The 19,743-nt window shown below is 37.0% G+C and overlaps 1 protein-coding gene across 1 annotated transcript in view; it reads left to right on the top strand.

Annotated features, from left to right (window-relative positions):
• LOC134531661 (DNA repair protein RAD50-like) overlaps nucleotides 1-19,743 on the top strand; it is a 280,275-nt gene that overhangs the window by 247,159 nt on the left and 13,373 nt on the right. Inside the window, exons 23-26 of the mRNA XM_063367439.1 lie at nucleotides 42-215; nucleotides 11,141-11,266; nucleotides 12,632-12,812; nucleotides 15,415-15,509. Of these exons, the coding sequence (XP_063223509.1) occupies nucleotides 42-215; nucleotides 11,141-11,266; nucleotides 12,632-12,812; nucleotides 15,415-15,509 (576 nt within the window). The remainder of the gene's footprint in view (nucleotides 1-41; nucleotides 216-11,140; nucleotides 11,267-12,631; nucleotides 12,813-15,414; nucleotides 15,510-19,743) is intronic.

Below are 19,743 nucleotides of genomic sequence, written 5' to 3'. Positions count from 1 at the left end.
ACGGAGGAGCTGAGGAGGCAGGTGGCGGCCGTGTGTTGCAGGACCAGGAGCGGGAGCTGCAGGACAACCTGAAGCTGCGGGACAAGCTGGAGGAGGAGCGGGAGCTGGCGGGCGAGACGAAGGAGCTGAGGAGGCAGGTGGCGGCCGTCAGCGGGAAGGCTGTGCTGCTGAAGAGGAGGCAGCTGGAGACAGAGCACACCGCGCTGCTCACCGAGGCAAGTGCAGTATATCAGCTGATTACTGTCATGCCAACCTAGTTTCGCATTTGTATTTCTTTTTCAATATTTTTATAATAGTTATTGTATTTATAAGAGCCTTTTAACTACTTTTTTTTTTACTGATTTTCATAATATTAACCGGGCTACTACTTATGTAAGTGTGTTTTGCAGAATTTATTTTTTTTAAACATAATTTTCATAGCAATTTTTAAATTTTTATTTTCATAGTGTGTTTGTGATAGCACGGTTTTGGTAAAGGAAAGGATGAGAGACAGGTGTATGACTAAGCGGCGCCGGCAGACAGGTGATCAGTTGCTGAGACGTTCTGGCAATTTCTGTATGTGTTCTTATGATGGGAAACTTGAACTTTGGCATTTCCTACAGTATAATTCTATGAAACGTGCTAGGACCGGAAGTTGTTCTGTAATGAAATGTGTTGTGGTTGGTTGCTTTCTGAGAGGTTTTTTTTTGTGGTAGGTTGGGAATTACATCACATGAGAATGGTTCTTCCTGAGAAAGAAAGGCAGCCATGTATTAGTCAGTCGTTGTTCGAGTGCTGTGCCAACAGGTAGAATAAAATTAAGTTAAGTTATTCTTAAAAAATAAACATATTCATGAAAAGTACCTTTTTTTTTAATGAGAGTAAACAAAAGCACACCAAACCATTTAATACGTCATGCAACAAAAACATTTGTTTCAACTTAAAATAGAACAAAGAAAACGCATTTCGTCTTTGTGTTGTCCATAATACTTGTTTATTTTTATCGTTGTGTTTATATGTTTGCTACGTTTTCCAGGTTTTTTTCTGAACTATCATCGTAGTACGCGCTTTCCACGACAAAGTGCGGGTTATTAAATTTAGTTATTTCGACAAGAGAAAGAGTGCGCGCGTTGCATGCGTACTGCGACCTATCGATATCGATATTCGACGAGGTGCGCTCGCTCTACATTGGAAACAACATAATTAAACATGAATAATGCCAACCGGCTACATTTTCATATGCGATACGTAGCGGCGGCGAAGACGAACCGATAAAGGTTAAAACGTTTGAAAATATCTTTAAAAGAAAATTTACACATCAGACAACTTCGTATTTCTGTAAGTTTAATACGGAAATGATAAAATCTAAATGAATAATAGATTCAACTTTAAAATACATTGTTTTATATGGGAAAACTACATACACAAAGCAGATCGAATCTAACAGCGGGACCATAACATATTGCGACGTTTTTTTCCCTCCAAATTTGGACGTCTTAAAATAATGATGCAACGATTGTGTGATAAAACACAGGTATGTATATGGACGACTCAATTGAAAACAATCCATTACTAATCGATTGTGTAACAACTGCGATAGTTGACCTCGACTGTCTGGCGTGTTTACAACAGTATTTTCATCGCGTTTTTTGTTTAGTCATTTTGTTAATGTTTTGACAGTCAGTTAAAAATTGGAGTTTATATTTTCCAGTTAAATATTGCATTTTGATTGTAAATGTGAAAGAAAAGCAGCTTTGTTTGGAAACATTTTACTGTTGTATGTGATGATGGGAAAGCAAGATGCAACCTTTGCAAAGCCGAAATTTCATGTGGTGAGAATTCCACATGTGGCTTCAACACCACAAATTTGTCGAGACATTTAATGTCATTTCATGGCCGTGAAATATATCATGCCGATTTTTTTGACCGATTAGTGCTTTTTTAAGTTGGTTGTAAAATATGCTCCAAATTACTTTTATATATATATATATATATATATATATATATATATATATATATATATATATATATATATATATTATATATATATATAATATTATATTATATATATATATATATATATATATAAACACACACCATGCATAAATTTTTTTTTACCAACAGACAGTGATCATGTTTGTATCTTTATGCAATACTTTTCAAGTAATTTGGAGCATATTTTACAACCAACTTAAAAAAGCACTAATCGGTCAAAAAAATCGGCATGATCGGTACCACATTTCTGGCATCGGCATGATCGGCTCACCCCTATTTTGAAGTGTTAGTATTCAAAGTTGATTATAAAACTGTTCTTATTCGTTTTTAAGTATTCACACATTTCTAAATTATCTGAATTATATGAATTGAGTAGGCTTGAAAATCATAACTTTGACACCTGTGTTGCATGCTGTTTTAGTGACATGTATGTATCAGTGTTCTAGCTGTCCGATACTATTTTAAACAATTTTACTGTCTCTGTTAATGTTTTTAAAAAAAAGCTGATAATGCAGGGTTAGTTATGCCCCAAAAAAAGTCACTAAATCTTTGTTTTTACTGTAGTCTTTTCTCAGAAAAAAACAGAACTTTTACAAATTGAACTTTTTAAATTTTCCCAATTTCATAATGTAAGAAAATTTGTCTTTTTTATTTTTATTTATTTATTTGAATTTGTCACATGCTCATCAACAGTCGTAGACTTTAGTGATGAGCACTACATGTAATATAGGAACACAGTTATCACTACCAGTGTATGGACTCCCACCTCCGTCGGTACCATAGGAGGAAAACATCTACAGATGGCCAGCAAACGACAGCAAGAGTACCACACACTAGCAGTGATAATAACAAAACAGACAAAACACAATAACAAAGGTTAAAGAACCATTACACATAACACATAAAATATATAGGTAAAATCATATTATTAAATGTTAAGAGAGGTTGAAGGAAAAATAATATAGCTATGACAGACATAAATCAGAATATATATAGTTAAACACTGTTGGAATTCAAATATATATTATTGTAATTTGTTATAAGTCTATAAATAATATCATTATTAGTAATAAGAGTACACAGAGTAGAGCGTAAGCGGGAATTGAATTGAGGAATTCTTAAGGCAGTATTTTCAAGAAGATAAGGGCATCTGAATTTATGAATGTAACAATTATGAACAAAAAGAGCATCAAGATAGGCCCTACGGTCTACCAGAGGTGTCCAATTGGGGCGTGGGAGGTTCCTTGTAATAATTAAATCTATAACTTTATTTTGAATACTTTCGATTTTTTCAGTATCTGTTAAGTTGTTACCATTCCAGATAACAGAGCCATATTCTAATTTTGATCTTATAAGTGCCATGTAAAGAGAGATAAGTGAGTCTGAGTTGGTTGCATAAGAAGTAATAAATTTTATAAGCGCTAGAGTTCTTCGTGCATAGGAATATATGTAATCTACATGTTTATGGAAATATAGTTTTGAATCAAGAATGATACCGAGATCCTTTGTGTAGTGGGCTTGAGAGATGATAGAATTCGCTAATTTGTATGAGTATTTAATCGGATGGTATTTCCTAGTGAACGATATAACCTTGGTTTTATCTTTGTTGAGTTTGACCAAGTTTCTTAGACATCAATTACTAACTTTAATAATATCTTCTTGTAATAATTCACAATCCTCTAAGGAATAAATAATTTTATAAATTTTTAGGTCATCAGCAAAAAGAATTCCAGTAGAGTAGCAAAGTACTTGTGTAATGTCATTAATAAATATATTAAAGAGAAGAGTTGAAAGAGTACCTCCCTGGGGAACACCAGAACACGCATTATACTGAGAAGATCTATGATTGTTGATCGATACAAAAAAACTTCTGTTGGATAGGTAGCTTGAGAACCAATTGATATAGTTTCCACAGAGACCAAAATGGGATAATTTAATAAGAAGTAAGGAATGGTTTACAGTATCAAAGGCTTTAGCCAAGTCGAAGTAACATGCATCGGCCTGACCCCTATTAGTAACTATATTATATACAGGATTAAGAAAGGTAAGAAGATTAGTGGTAGTAGACATACCAGACCTGAAACCATGTTGATTATTGGTGAGAGTATTACTAAGTTGAAAATTTAAAAATTTAGCTATAATTTTTTCAAAAATTTTGGAGAACCCATTAAGTAATGATATTGGCCTATAGTTTGAGACGTCTAATTTTGAACCGTTTTTATGAATAGGAATCATTTTTGCTATTTTCCAATTATTGGGAAATATATTCGTTTTCAGACTGGTGTTAAAAATGTGATAAAGTAGAGGTACTAAAAGATGGGCACAGCCTTTAAGAATAAAATTGGGAATGCCATCAGGACCTGTGGATTTAGTTGATTTTAAGTCCTTAATTGCCCAAAGTATTAGACTTTCAGAAATTTTAGGCACAGCTATAGTCTCAACAGACATGACCGATGTAGTTATTGGGGGAGAAGTATTTGGGGTTACATATACACTAGAGAAATACTGAGCAAACACATTCGTTATCACATTCGGATCATTTGATATATCACCATTTACTTTAAGAGAAAGTTGTTCATAATAACCATCTTTCATTAATTTAACATATCTCCAGAAACTTTTAGGGTTTTTCTTGATATTGTTGTTTGTCGATTGAGTCCAGTGTATTTTGTCGCGTTTAATTAGAGATTTCACAGATTTTCTAAAATGAGAGAACTTTGCATAGTAGAATAGATTATTGTTTCTTTTGTACAACTTGTGGAAATGTTTTTTAGATTTAAGAGCACGTATTAATTCGTTGGAAAACCAAAGAGGATATTTAGATTTTTTTTTAATAGAAAGAGGTATATAAGTATCTTTTTTTTCAGAAATACAAGTTGTTAGTTGATCCACGAGATTATTAACATCAGTAGAACTATAAAAGTATGACCAGTCACAGTCATTAATAGAGTTGTAAAGACCAAGATAATTCCCTTTTTTGTAATTTCTGAACACAGAAGAGGGATTAATATTGTTATGACATGTTTCTAACATGATGTTAATATTTAAAGCGGGATGGAATATATCTTCTTTGATAAGGATATCAGCAGAATGTGATACCAAACAATGAGGAAGATTAGAAAGACACAGATCTAAGAGATTTATAGCTGGTTGGGTACAATTAAATTGTGATAAACCAAGACTGGATGTGAAATTCAGTAGATAACTGGCTTTAGATTTGACATGTGAGTGTATAATGTTATCAGGATTAGAATTAGACCAATCAATGCCAGGCACATTAAAATCACCAAGAATCAATATATCATCACAACAAACTAACAGTTTATCTTCTAAGGCTTCAAAATAACTCCGGTAAATATTAGGTGTGATATCTGGAGGTAAGTAGATAGTACCAAGTATTAATGATTTCGTAGGCGTTAGTTTTATTTTTAACCAGACAGCTTCGATGCCGGGGAAAACGTAATCATACAAAGGATGCACTGATAAGAATTTATGCTTATTGATGGCAGATAAGACACCTCCGCCTCTATTCTTCATTGTCAGTTGTGAGTTTCTATCGTCTCTAAAAACTAAATAACGGTCTGTAAAATAGTGAGAGTTTATATTATTTTTGTTAAACCATGTTTCTGTTAAACAAATAATATCAAAATGTGAACTAATTAGGTTTTCCTGAAATTCAATAGATTTGGTTCGTAAACCTCTCACATTTTGATACGCAACTGAATATTCTTCAAGAAACTGTTTCACATTTTCACAGTTTCACAGTTTCACAGTTCTTCAATTCAATTTCAATCTTCGGAAACTTTGCATGCCCCTATAAAACATTCAGTAGGTGAATTTTTAAACATTAAACGTTTACTGTATTGGTGTAAAAGAAAACAAATTGAAGAGACAGACTGCAAGTCAGATAGGCAAATACAGGCTAGAATGTGAGGAGCAAATTACAGACACATAATGTGGCAGTGCAGCCCTACTATCATAGCTTTTCTGGTCTGGAGTACACTCACTTCACGAATACTGATGGTGTATATGCTGGGTTGGTTATGCTCTTGGCCAAGTTGTCATGACTCCAGGCCACTGGAAGAATCTGTGTGTTTGCCAGGTGGAATGAATTCACTGAACCAATCGAGCACTCTTGAACATGACATCTGACAAACTTAACGTACAGACAAAAAAACTACTGACTCTAAGTTCCTACCAGTTGTGTTTGCGGCAGTGCCAGAACGTAAAGTGCCAATTGGACCACATCTTCATTAAAAAAAACTCTTCAGTTGGGCACTCTGAAGTATGTACATCCACATCCTGATACATACATGTTCTTGCTTCTTCTCCTGAAACCTCATTTCATATTTTTGTTGCCTAACTAAGGGCAAGGAAACTTCATAAAATCTTTCTACCAAAATTTGAAACAGCAGAAAACTTTGAAATACCAGTCGCACCTATTAGGCAGATAGCCTAAACAACGACAGGGAGGATTTATGGTTAGGTGCTGAAAGTACGCAGTTTCTTAAACAGAAAGTTATGAAAAAAAATGACCACAAGCTTCAATAAAATCAAAAGGTAAGAGCTGTCCTCGCCTGCACATACTTCTGTACATCTTCATTTGAGTGCTCATCAAATTTTTTATTTTCAAAATTGAATTTACCATTATTACGAGGTATGGCTATAAATTAACCAGTTTGAAGTCATAACACTTTTTATTCGTCACCAATTACAGCAGAAGTTTTATCGCCTTCGATGTACTCCCTTGGCAATCTCTACACTGCTCCATACGACGTTTCCTTTGTTGAACGCAGTGCTGGAAGTCCTCTTCTGTCAGCTGGTGGAGAACCTCCGTCGCTTTTGCTTTAACCGCTTCCACACTTTCAAATTGTGTTCCCTTTAGTGCCGAGTTGACCTTGGGAAATAGAAAAAAGTCACGGGGCAAGGTCAGGCGAGTACGGTGGATGTTCCAGGATCCAGGACTTGGTCTTCCACAAATTGGGTCTTCGTCTTCTCACACGCTCACGTCGAAATGTTGATTGACCGCCTGACCCTCGGGTACCCAGTGAACGTAGACAAGCCATGAATGTCGAAAAAGACAATCATCGTTGCTTTGAATTTGGATTTGTTCATCCTGGCTTTTTTTGCATTGGCGAGCCTGTGCTCTTCCAATGCATGGATTGCCTCTTTGTTTCTGGATCGTAAGTAAAAAACCATGATTCAACACAAGTAATCACCCTGTCTAACAAATCTGGATTAGTGGCAATGTTGTTTGGGATGTCAGTACAAATGTTATGTCTTGATTCCTTTTGCTCAGGAGTGAGGAGCTTCGGCACCATTTTTTGCGCATACCTTCCGCATTCATGCAAAATCTGTCCAACACTTTCTTTGTCGATTCCTGTCATTTCAGCAAGCCCTCGGATGCTCAGACGATAATCAGTGCGGATTAATTTACCAATTTGTTCAATGTTTTCGTCTGTTTTTGACGTTGGGGGCCGTCCTGGGCGCCGATAAACTTTGGTCATTTCACGCCCTTCTTTAAACTGTTTAAACCAATCAAAAACTTGTGTGCGGGATAAACATTCATTCCCGTAGAGTTCTTTCAACATTGCATAAGCTTCTGTGGCAGTTTTCTCTAGTTTAACAAGAAACTTGAGGTTAACCCGTTGCTCCGTCTGACCACGTGGCATTTTTCCGACACGTCACTAGTGTGTAGACTAATTCAATCAACTGCTACAGTCAAACTGAGCAATCTGCTATCTTGTCTAGTGAGCTCAGAGTGGTGGAAGGACCATCAGACACAGTCATGTTCAAACATGTTGCGGCATGCTCACATTTTGCTGGGAGCAACATCAATCCGGTTATTTAATAGCCACACCTCGGATACCAAATGCAATATTATATTTAAAATAATTTCCTGTAAACAGACTTTAAAATTATATCCATAAATTTATGTGATTCCAGTGTCTTACTGTGGCAACATAACATTTATTGCATGACAAAGGTTTACAAAAAAAAAATTATTTTACTAAAAATTTCAAAGAAAAAATATAAATGCCTAAAAAATTATTACTTCAATTATTTTAAAGGAATCGTACTGAGTGCCACTGAAAACTCCAAAAGTCATATTTACTATCAGTATCAATTAAAAGTGTTCATAAGGAAATGAAAGTTTAGGTTAACATCTTTACTAGTAGAAAAAATAATTGTGCGAGTCTGAAGTATATGCTCTGGTTCACTGCCTATTTCTCTTGTGCATCGCTGCTACACCTCTGCGTGCAGTGACATCTCACCACCCAATTAGAATATTTTGGTGATGATTTTCCCTCAAATAAATCTTGCCATCAGTTTTACGGTTTACCTTGCTGCCGAAGTTTTGCTACAACACTTGCTTAGTAATGAACGTTGTAGTTTCTCAAACTGAAAAACCAATATCTGTGGGTATAACTCTCACAGCTCTATGAATCTTACCAATAAATGTCCCGTTGTTCCTTCTATCTAAAATGTCATACGTAGCAGTTCCAGGCTGTAAAAGTGAGCATTACAGGGCACTGAGTACTCGTGCACAAAGTACAGCATGAAAATGAAGCAGTTTCAAAGACTGCTTTTCGAGGTTGGAAAAGAGAGTTACTTGCACCATTCAAAATTTCCAAACTGCACAAAAATTTCCTTTTTAGATTTTTACTTGGTGCCACATCACAAAGCTTGTAAAATGTGCCTTTTTTCTCCCAGAGAACTGCACGTACCATAACTGCCAAAGTTCTTGAAGAGGCCAGTCATGGTGTAGGTTGTGTAAAGTGCCATCGTCTGACTGTAACGCCTTGACGCAGTCACCTTGTTCGCGTCGCGGAACAATTCTCTCCTCCCGCGAGAGCCTATTATTCCTCAAAGGTGACGTGAAACAGTCCAAAGCCTCAGGCTAACGACAAACTTGCCTTTTCGTTTCAAAATTGGTTTTTCTTTAAAATTTACCCAGATTTAATTTTATATTTGACATAATTATTAAACAGTCTATTTAAACAGAATAACAGAGCTAAATTAATTTAACAAGAAATTATGCAGCAAAAAAAATTAACAGGGGTGCCAACTTTTACAAAGAAGCACTGAACTATAAACAATCTAAAGCAAAGTAATCGATAGATTACATTCTAACATTTCAGGTGTGCTGCTAACTAGTAAGTTTTGACACAATTTCAAATTTGAATTTTTTTTTAACTTAAATAATGTCTCCAATCATTTCTCTGATACATTAACTTAAACTTGTTCCTCCTCCTGTACACTCCCATCCAACCTTTGTCAGACTCGTCTCCCCTAATTTTCCCAACCTTTACCATTTCAATGAGCCAGCAGGACGATCCCATTAATCTCGCCTTGGTGCACGGACGTCTCCTGTAATTCGTCCCCGATTCGTGACGAGAACTGCTAAGGCCTGTGAACTCCCAAGACTGAACAATCCCTAGAGCTCGCCTGACGGCCGTACTCCTTGACACGATCGCGAATCATCTTCGCCAAAGTATAGTCATGTCTACGTGTCTTGTAGACCAGCTTTCCCTCTGGCATTGCAGTTTTAACCCCTCCCCCTTCTCCAGGTTTACCTGGGAACACCGCCCCGAGTCTTTGACCGGCCGGTAACCCCGGCCAGGCGCCACCTCTCCCCAAGGCCACGGCCATAGTACATGAATTACATACTTATGCCACCTAGCGGCAGTTTTGCGAATCTCTTCCCCTGAGAGTTTGAACGCCCGCAGAGCGCCTGCCCTCTGGCGCCTCCCGCAGTAACCAGTACTGTGGTGACTTCACAGTCCACCAGAGAGCTGCCTCAGTCCTCCCCATAAGCCTCAATGCTTCTACCAGCTGACCCGCGCGATTCGACCTCTACTCAGTTCAGCCACACCTCAGTTGGTCACGCTGACATCGGGCAGTATCAACAACTTTGAGGTATCGAAGTCTGCCTTTCCTCGACAAGCGCCTCGGTAATGTTCGGAACCTTTCGGTTCGAGAGCCGAAGCCACCCCCCTTTCTTCCGTTAACGATGCTTTTAATTACGAGTCTCGGCCGTCTCTAACTTACTGCACTGCGCGCCGCGATTCAGGACTGACTGCATAGAACGAACGTCATCAGGACGCCTCGCCGTTTCTCTGAAGATGTGATCAGATTAGCCAAGGGATGTTTCCCAACATAGTACTGTTTAGGCGTTAGTCAGTCCACATAAATATAGCTAAAGTAGTAATGTAGAAGACATCGTAGATAATATATTTTCTTTGAGAATCATGGATCATCCACGTCGCGCTCGCCTGGTCAATCAGCGGGCAGGCCCTGGAAGACATCACCCTGTTTGGTGAGTTTTTAGCACCACCCTTCCCCCACCAGTCATCGTAATTAGGAGGCATTTTCTGCCTATTTCACCTTCTGTCTGTGATTCAGTCCTAAAAATTTGTGTTTGGATCTGTTCACAGACAGGGATCAGGGGCCCCAGTATTCAAGTACCCTAGTACTCGTGCCAGAGTACCAGTGCTAGGCACCGAACACCGGACCCGGTGCTTTGCCAAGGACCAGATCCATCTACACGGGACGAATGGCCCAGGGCCTCTTGATGTCTCGTCAGCTGCCCCACTTCAACTAACAATTTCCTAAACGCCAGCCTTGCAATTTTTTTATAACCTTTTTCGGACTAGCATCCAGCCACGACATCTTTTCGACCTGAAAGCAGGAACATCACTACAGTAATTAATGTGTTTACTTTAATCAAAAATTGTTAAATCTACTTACCTATGCTAAATCACTAATAAGGGCCGGCCCATTCTAGAAACCCATTCTTGTATTAATGTAATCTCAATCCCAGGTTGTTTATGCTTTCTGTTAATTGAATCACAAATTGTAACTCTATATTATGACAAATAACAAATAACCAAAAGTAAAATAAAAACAGAGAAACCAACGCCTAGACAAAATCATTGTTTTACCTTCTGGAACTAAAAGATTCACTTGTTCCCCTCAGGCATCAGGTAGAGTGACGAGGCGGAGCACAGGCTACTGCCACAACACTTTTTCTAGACTTTATTCCTTTCACCTCTAGTTTTCTCCTATGTCTCGTATTCACTGTCTATTTTTTTCTGCAAGATTGTGTAGGCAATATTGAATACTTTTGAGTGAATACTTAAATGTGATATGGTTTCACTTTCAGAAAGCCCAGTGTACAGGTCAGCTTAAAGAGCTGAAGGAAATTATGGGAAGTTTACAGAAAGAGCTTAACACACCAATTTTTAAGAATGCTGATGATAAGTTCAATGAAACATCATTTACTATAAAGGTAAGTGAAGCGGTTTCTGTACTTAACTGTACAATTATGTGTGGCAAAGACTTCCCACATCACAGCTTTCAAATTTTCGTTAACTTTTTATAATATTCTTATGTGTTAATACATTATGAATTTCTCTTGTTTTACATTTCTCTGTGTCCTGTGGAATTTTTCTATGGTTTTTATACTGTAAATAAGCATTTTTCTTTACAATTTGGTATATGACCTAATAAATGCCAGAGCATTTTATTTTAGAATTTTTAGTTTTATATCAATGAATAGTTTATTTTTTGCACCTTGTACTAAAAACACTGGAATGTTAGTGATTGTGTGCTGCTCAGCCTACATTGACCCCTGTTGTTGGCTCAACTGTCAGTATTCGGTCTGCGAGCCGTGGGCTGCAACATGGAGTGAGTCGGAGGGGAGGGGGGTGAGGATGATAGGACGTTGTGTCCCTTCTCGGAGGGCGAGTCAACTTTCAAAGAGATTGCTTCCTTCTCTATAGGAGGGCAGTCGAGGTGGGTGGGTGCACAGTTGGTTGCACTGCAGGTGGCTGAGAACTCTTGGGAACTCTGGTGTGTAAAGGGTGGCGCCTGGGAGTTACAGTCGATGCTGTAGGAAGTATGTCACCTGGCTGGACTAAGCCACCAGCAACACAGAATGTCCACCGAGTCACAAAAGTCCTCTAATAGTCAAGGACAAGATTATATGGTGAATTGTGATGAAACTGAAATAACACCAAAAAGCACCTAACACCAAAATGCAAGTTATATAATGGAATTAAGCAAATTCAACCTTTAAAATTTGTAGATCAGAAAAATTAACTTAATTTCCATTATTTTACATCTCTTATTGAATCACTTTTAAACCACAAATACTTGACAATTTATTTTATTGTTCTGAATATAGAAGAAGCCGCTTCTCCCATCAGTGTGCAGTCATTACGCGCAGGAAATGTTTTCAGAATATTTTCATTGCAGGCTTCCTCATACATATTTTCCAATATATTAAGCCAACTTTTTTTTTGTTACTTATTTTAGACCAATATATTACAAATTATATTATTGCAAAAATGCAGCATTGCACTATTTTTTAGCACCAAAATTTTTCTGTTTTAAATATGAAATTGGACTATAAATAAAACCATGAAATCTTGTTTCTATACCATAATGATTGAGGAGTGAGATACCTAAAGAATGATAGAGAGAGGAAGAAATAAATTTATCTAGATGTGGAGAAAGATGAGTACGGAAAGGGAGAGGAGGAAAATAAGTGGAGTGTAAGAGAGCAATAAACAGAATATTGCATTTGAGCATCAGGTGAAGAACAAAAAGGGGTTGGGATGACTAACAGTTTGAGATTTTTTTTTTCTCACAGGTTAAGCATCTTGCCAAAGAAGACTTGCAAAGCTATTCTCAGGCTATGGAATGGGCGGTCACACACTTCCACTCTGAGCGCATGAAGATAATCAATACCATCATACGTAACTTGTGGCGGCAGATATACTGTGGCTCTGACATAGACTACATAGAGATTAAGACTGGCTCTGATGCTAAAAGTGAGTGTAGCATTTCCACTTTTGAATTTAGTTGTACTCATTTATTATATTTGATCTCTTAATTCTAATGCCATTTTAAATATTCTGGTGCAAACATATTTACAACAATTCTTAGGTTTTTTTGCTGTTATTGTTTTATATTTATATAAATTAGTATAAATAAAAATTACTATTATTTTTGCTTAATGTCTAGTTAACATGGAGTCTGTTAAGAGAGGCTAACTAATGACACAGCCCTGAGATATTGTGTGGCATTGCAAGCCACTGCCCTTCCTATATTTTCATGATATTTTTCAGAGATTAAGTTTTTCAGTAAGTCAGTTTAATTTATCAGCTGATTATATAGTTCAAGGTCATGGCAACCTAGTTTTTGTATATGTATTTTACTGTTGTTAATATTTTGTTACAATTTCTGATATTTAGCTATATTTTTACTGGTTTTCACATTGTTTGCTGGGTTAGTTAGTGTTTTTTTAAATATATTTCTCAATATTTGGTTTACTTTCAATATTTTTGTGCCTGTATATTACATTTGTGTTTATTTAAAAGCTATAAGCATGGTTTTAAAACATTGTGTATTGTTTAGGAAAAGGAAGAATGATGGACAGGTGTGCTACACGACAGCGCCAATTTTCTAGACATTTTTTCAGTTGCAAATACATTCTGTCACTTTCTCTGTGTGTTCTTATGATGTTTGCTCCCATTGGAGGTGGTAAAATTATCAGGTTTTATGCCAACCAATCAGAAAAAGCTGATATTTTTTTGTTTGTTTGTTTGTTTTTTTTTGCAGAAATACCTCGATGCGAGGTTATTGTATTTTGTATGTTATTGTGTCCTTAGATGTAAGAGGTGCATTGTGATTGGTCAGTGAAGTAACATGGCTGCCTCCTCCCTGCGTGGCCTCATCAGTCGTTTTTTGAGTGCTGTGCCAATAGGTACCGCCGTTAAGGCGGCTCAGGAAAATCATTTTTATGAGTAAATAGAGGTGGACAGTTTCATGTATGGGGTCAGGGCCGTGCTCAGTAAGTTTAACCTTTTTTTTTTTTTCATCTCGTTTGAAATTTTTATTAGTAATTTAGGGCCCAGACATGCGGTGCAGGCCCGGGTGGCCTGTTAGTCCACTGGGACTTGGGGTTCCCTTCTCTTTGGTGCCTAGACGACAGTCACAGGGGACGTTATTTCATGAAAGCACAGGACTTTGAGAAGCTGTCAGAAAAATTGAGTGTTATTATTTTCTGGTACATTATAGAATCATGTGACATACATGTGTTTCCATGAGGAGAAGAATAAATTTTAAACTTCATTTTAAACTATTTTATTTGAAAACAGCTATAAACAGTTTTGAGTAAATAAACAATTATAGACAAAACCTTACACCTTACTTCCTGCAACCTCCGATGGAATATGTGTATGTGCAAGGAACGATTGTCATCTTAGTCGGCACGACTGTGACTTGTCACAGTTGTAGGACTGTGCCGAGGCCTGCTGCAAGGCACCACCCCAGCATTTGCCTGGAGTGATTGAACATGGATCCTCTGAAATGTGAATTCAGTGCGTTACCACTACTCCATAGGCACATATGTACTGCAAGTTTTTGAATCGAGCCGAGATTCAGCACTGCTGAAAAGCGATATAACCTAAAAAAAAAAGGGGAAATTGAAGTCAATAAAATGCCAAACACTGAAATGAATGAAATGTGTAAAACACACATTGCATCTAAATTCACCTCAATTACCTCATCCTTCTATTAAAACATAAAATATATATTTTATAAATCTTTAGTATAGGCATTTAAATAAAAACCTGAAATATTATGTGCTTAGTTAAATAATTTATTTAGTGTATTTTTATAATATTTTCAAAGTGAAGTAAACAAGATGGTCTATAGCTGACACTATAGCCATGGCTAAAGACCTACAGAGAAACTTAACAGGGAAATGGGAAATGTATTGAGTATGATTATTTTGAATTTTTAATATTGTATTATGATTATGTTAATCATATTAGTAGTATTGAAATAATAATACTGTTACAAATTCTAAAATTAAATTTTAAAATATGCCGGTGCCAGAAATAAACTTAACCACACAATAAATAAAATACTTTTTTCCCCTCTCCTTAAAAAAAGTATGTATGTATAGTAGTTCCAATACCACAATTTCTTGTTTTTATATTTGAGTAGTTTAATATTTTAATTATCATACTTTAAAAATAAAAATGATAGTAATGAAATTTGTCAAAATTTAGAATTATAAAATCTTGTCTCTAAACATTGCTTTTTAGAAGAAAAAAAATGTTTAGCTTAACTTTGTTTTATTTATAACATTTTCTTGAACTTAGTTTTAAGTTGCAGTTTTTGTTTAACTAAGTTAACGCTCATCAATATAGTACGGTATGTGGTATTTTTTATGTGCTTATTTTAAGTGTGTTACCACAAATTGTGGAAGCAGTTGATCATTATTTAGTTTTATATAAACTTAACATGAAATGTGTTTTTGTTTTTAATGATGATGAAGATGAACTCAACTATTTTAAGTGTCTGAATTTGCTTTTAAAAAAAATGTTGGCTGCATGCAAGTGTAAAGTGTGGTTTGTGAAGAAGGCACCATGAAGCGACGCAGCTACACGTACAAGGTGGTGCAGGTGAAGTCCGGAGTGGAGATGAACATGAGGGGTCGCTGCAGCGGCGGCCAGAAGGTAGGAGGCAGCAAGCAGTGGGCAGTCGTTGCGTGCAGGACATGTTTTCATTGCAGGCTTTCTCATACGTATTCACCTGCATATGGGTCGCATATTTAATGCCGATGTTTAGTGTAAAAATGAACTGTGAGCCATTTGCGAATTTTTGGTTAAAAAAAGTACTGTTGTACTGTGTGGTTGAATATGTGCATAAATAATTAACTTTTGTTGGTTTTTAATAAGTATAACTCCAGAATAAGTATAAATTGTTTATTCAAAATATGTCGTCCCAACGAAGCTCCGTGAACAGCGCCATTATTGTACGTGAGCAGTGTCTACCGCCCGACCGGTCGCAGCGTCGGCAAGTAACATGTCTGCTGCACTGCTAGGAGGAGCAGAGAGGAAAATCTAAAAACGAACTAGCCAGTAGGGAACAAGTGTGTGTGGGCATGTGTGTGCAATTACGTGAGGCCATATGGCACCCTCACAATTAATGTGTCTATCAGTGGCAAAGGGTGAATTTCAAAGTGGGGGAACTAAGTAAAATTTGATTTTGAATGTGCAAATTGGTGCTATTTAAGCGGTTTAACGTATCTCTTTTGTAGGAAATTTTATGATCTTTAATTTTTTTTATTATTATTTATTTATTTATTTTTTTATTTATTAGAATGATTGGCTTGCTCATTATGAACAACTCGCTTTGGACTTAACTTCTATAAAAGCTGTTTAACGTATCTCTTTTGTACGATTTTTTTTATATATAATTGCTAAAAACCCTCCCGTTCACCACCGATTAAGGGGTCTATTAGTATGTTTTTCATTATTTTTTTTTTTTTGCCTCGACTAATCGACTAATAAAACGGCTTCCGCAGCAAAACAATTTTAAGTGTCAATGAAAGCTAGGCCTAAAACTTCCTCTACAAAATGTTAAGTTAACATTTCCTATACCTATTATAAGAAAATTAAAAAGCTGGTATGACTAAAACTTGAGCAATCGTCATTACATGAAGCAAGATTTTTTAATCAGTGAAACGGTGAAAGATACACTCGGAAACACATCACCAGCATATATCAAAATTCACGAAATTATGATTTTGGTAGTCAATGAAATACATGTTAAAGTCACACAGAATTTAATAATCTTAACTCTCACTTTCAAGCATTAGCATGTATGGTCGTTTTGTTAGGCTATTTCGCCTAAGCAATGAATACATACGAGTCAGTCTTAAAAAATCTCAATATATATACTGCCAAAATGTTAACAAATCTGTGTATACATAACAATTTTGAAACTAAAATATAGAAGAAAGCTCTGTAATTTAGGAAATTTCCTACTCACCATCCTGTCAGCTTGTACACATTATTGGTGGAGTGGAGAGATTTGGGCGGCGCTTGAGAACTGATGCAGGTGAATGAGGTGGGGTGGAGCAGCACTGGAATGCCAGAGCGGGGAATACAGGAGATCTTGAGTTAACTTGCTGACCAGCAATATTGTCCGGTAATATTCACATCCGGGGATTTGCTGAGGTGGGCTGCTACTTAGTTATTTGTAAACCAAGTCTAGTCATGTATTGCGAACAAAATTGTCAATTACATCACTGTAGAAAGTTTTACTTTGTTTCAGGGAGAGCAATAATTTCTGTTCAATTGAAATGAGTCCAAGATTTGACAGTCTTTCTTGTTTCTGATGTAGGTCTTAATTGGTTTCAGTAAGGAAAACGAGCGCTCGACAGATGCACTTGTTGCTGGAATTGTAGCTACTAACGAACACAATTTATACAGCTCAGGAAAACCGTCAATACTTAAACCCGACTATTTCAATACCTGCAGTATCTCATAAATTGATTTTGATTTAAACTCTGCTAAACTGAATTTTGCAATTAATTCACTCCTAAAACGAGGTAAATCGAAGTAGTTACCATAAGAAGATTTTAAAGAGGCAAATATTTTTGCCTTTTCCTCATTTTTATTTGGATCCATTAGACCCAGGAACTTCAAATTTTATAGTTAGCTGAATCATGTAACAAGCTGTTCTAGAATATTATCAATAATTTCAAAATACAGTTTTCTGTAGCTAGCTTCTGGATCATTTTCCTCAAATGTACGCCGTTTCTTAGTGGGAGGGTAATCTTTGAAGACAGACCAAATTGTTGAACTGAATGTGTTTCTCTTCTCAGAAATTAATTATTCTGTTTCTTTCAGTTTTTGAAGACAATAGCTAATGTCGAAAGTTTTTGCTTGAATAATTTGATACAATGCATCTGTGATGGAAAATAAATCAGAAAACACATGTAACATAAAATTAAAATTGAATTCTTTGAATGCAGCTGGGAAGCCACATGCAGTAATGTAGGTTTCATTATCCTATTCATCAGGACTTTCGGTTATGTTTTCGAAAAGGCTTATCAAATCTGATTTGTTTTCAAAAATCGTATGAACTAAGCGGGAATTATAATTCCACCTTGTAGGACATACTTTGGGAACCTGTGTTAATTTGGTAGAATGAGAGAATAATAAGGCAAACCCACTTAATGTTTTGAAAAATGTCTTACATTCAGTAATGTTGTTGAGTGATTGCGAAAGCACAATATTGAGTCTATGCGCACAACAATGTATGAATATATAACTATCATATTTTTCTCTCACTAATTTTTGTAGCCCATTCAGATGACCAGCCATAACAGCAGCTCCATTGTATGTTTGAGATACCAATTTTTCGCCACAGTTATACTCATCTACTAACTTAAAAATGTGCTCTGCCAGTGCTTTTGCTGATCTGTTAGAACTAACGTTTGTAAAACAGAGGAATCTCTCTTCGATGTTACCCTCGTTCGTTACATACCGCAGTACAGATGCAAGCTGCTACATGTTGGCAACATCAGTCGTTTCGTCAAGGATTAGTGCTATGAAAAGAGTCTGACTAACTTGTGTTTTAATTTCTGTTACAATCGCTTCTGCAATACTTTCTATTATATAATTTTGTATGTTACTAGACAAACCTGTGAAAACCTTAGAAGTTTCCAAATGTGAGGCTAATACTGAGTCGTAACTGCTTAACAATTTCACTAATTCTATGTAATTACCGCGGTTTGAGGAACATTCTTTTTCATCGTTACCTCGGAACGCAAGCTCTTGTCGCCCGAGAAACATAGTGACATCAATCAAACGTTTCAAAACTTCTCTGTTTCGGTCCACAGTCTCATTGTGTTTTTTGACATCAGTGCGGAGTTGTTCATTAGATCCAGATCAACGCAACTGAATCCAAACATCTATATTTTACAGACGGCTGATAAATGTGTCTGTGAGAGTTCATGTCTGTGAGCTGCTTCATGAAAATTGTTCATGTCACTAAAACCGCTCTTATTCCAAACTACTTTCTCATTAGTAAACATTAAACAAGGCCAACAGTACAGTTTTAAAGTTTGTTTACAAGCAGTAAGCCATTTGTGCGAACTGTAAAAATTAGATTTGAAGTGTCTTGTGCACTGCACACCGCTTGATTTAGCATTTGTTACCATACACGACATGTCTGGCGTGGGTCTACCTTGCAAAATTAAAACTCGTTTTTGTTCGAAACTTTTAGCACCAAAAGATGAAACAAGTAAATTTTCTACCACGCAGTCACAAGCGCGTCTGTTTCCTGCCGCTCCCTCCCCTCCTGAACTGCACCCTGCGACAGCTTCGTCCCTCCGCACTCCCCTTGAAGTTCCCTCCATGGCCAGGGCCCGCAGAATAGACTGTTGGTTCCCTTGGCCAAGCCTACCGCAATGAGCGAGTTCAACAATGCTGTAGCTATGTGGCCACTTTTGAATTTGACGAAACTCTTCACCAAAAACTTGGGACGTAATGAAGTATTATAAAGTACGTATTCTTACCGCAGTAAATCTGCTTTCAGACTGTCAGGCGAGTTATTTTACGCAACGCGAAGCACACAATTTCTCTAGAGAATACGCCACGCGGCACGCGATGGAACCAGCCTTCTGGCTTGGTTCCCCAGGTCGGCAGCTGAAGCCGAGTGCTCACAGAAACACCCGAAGGCGAAGGCGGAGAGATCCGATAAGGAGTCAGCCACCAATGAAGGCGCAGAAAGCAATGGTAGCACCCTGTGGCGGGGGGGGGGGGGGGGGGGGGTTTGTGAGGAAGGCAGAGAGAGAAAGAGAGGCGTGAGAGAGAGAAAGCGATAGCTGAAGAGGTTCAACGCGCGAACGCGCCTACACAGAGTGTTATTAGTGTGAGCTGTTCAAAAAATACAAGT

The sequence above is a fragment of the Bacillus rossius genome, chromosome 5 (genome assembly GCF_032445375.1).
Source record: "Bacillus rossius redtenbacheri isolate Brsri chromosome 5, Brsri_v3, whole genome shotgun sequence".
Classification (NCBI taxonomy): Eukaryota; Metazoa; Arthropoda; class Insecta; order Phasmatodea; family Bacillidae; genus Bacillus; species Bacillus rossius.
This window is presented reverse-complemented; position numbering and strand designations above follow the sequence as displayed.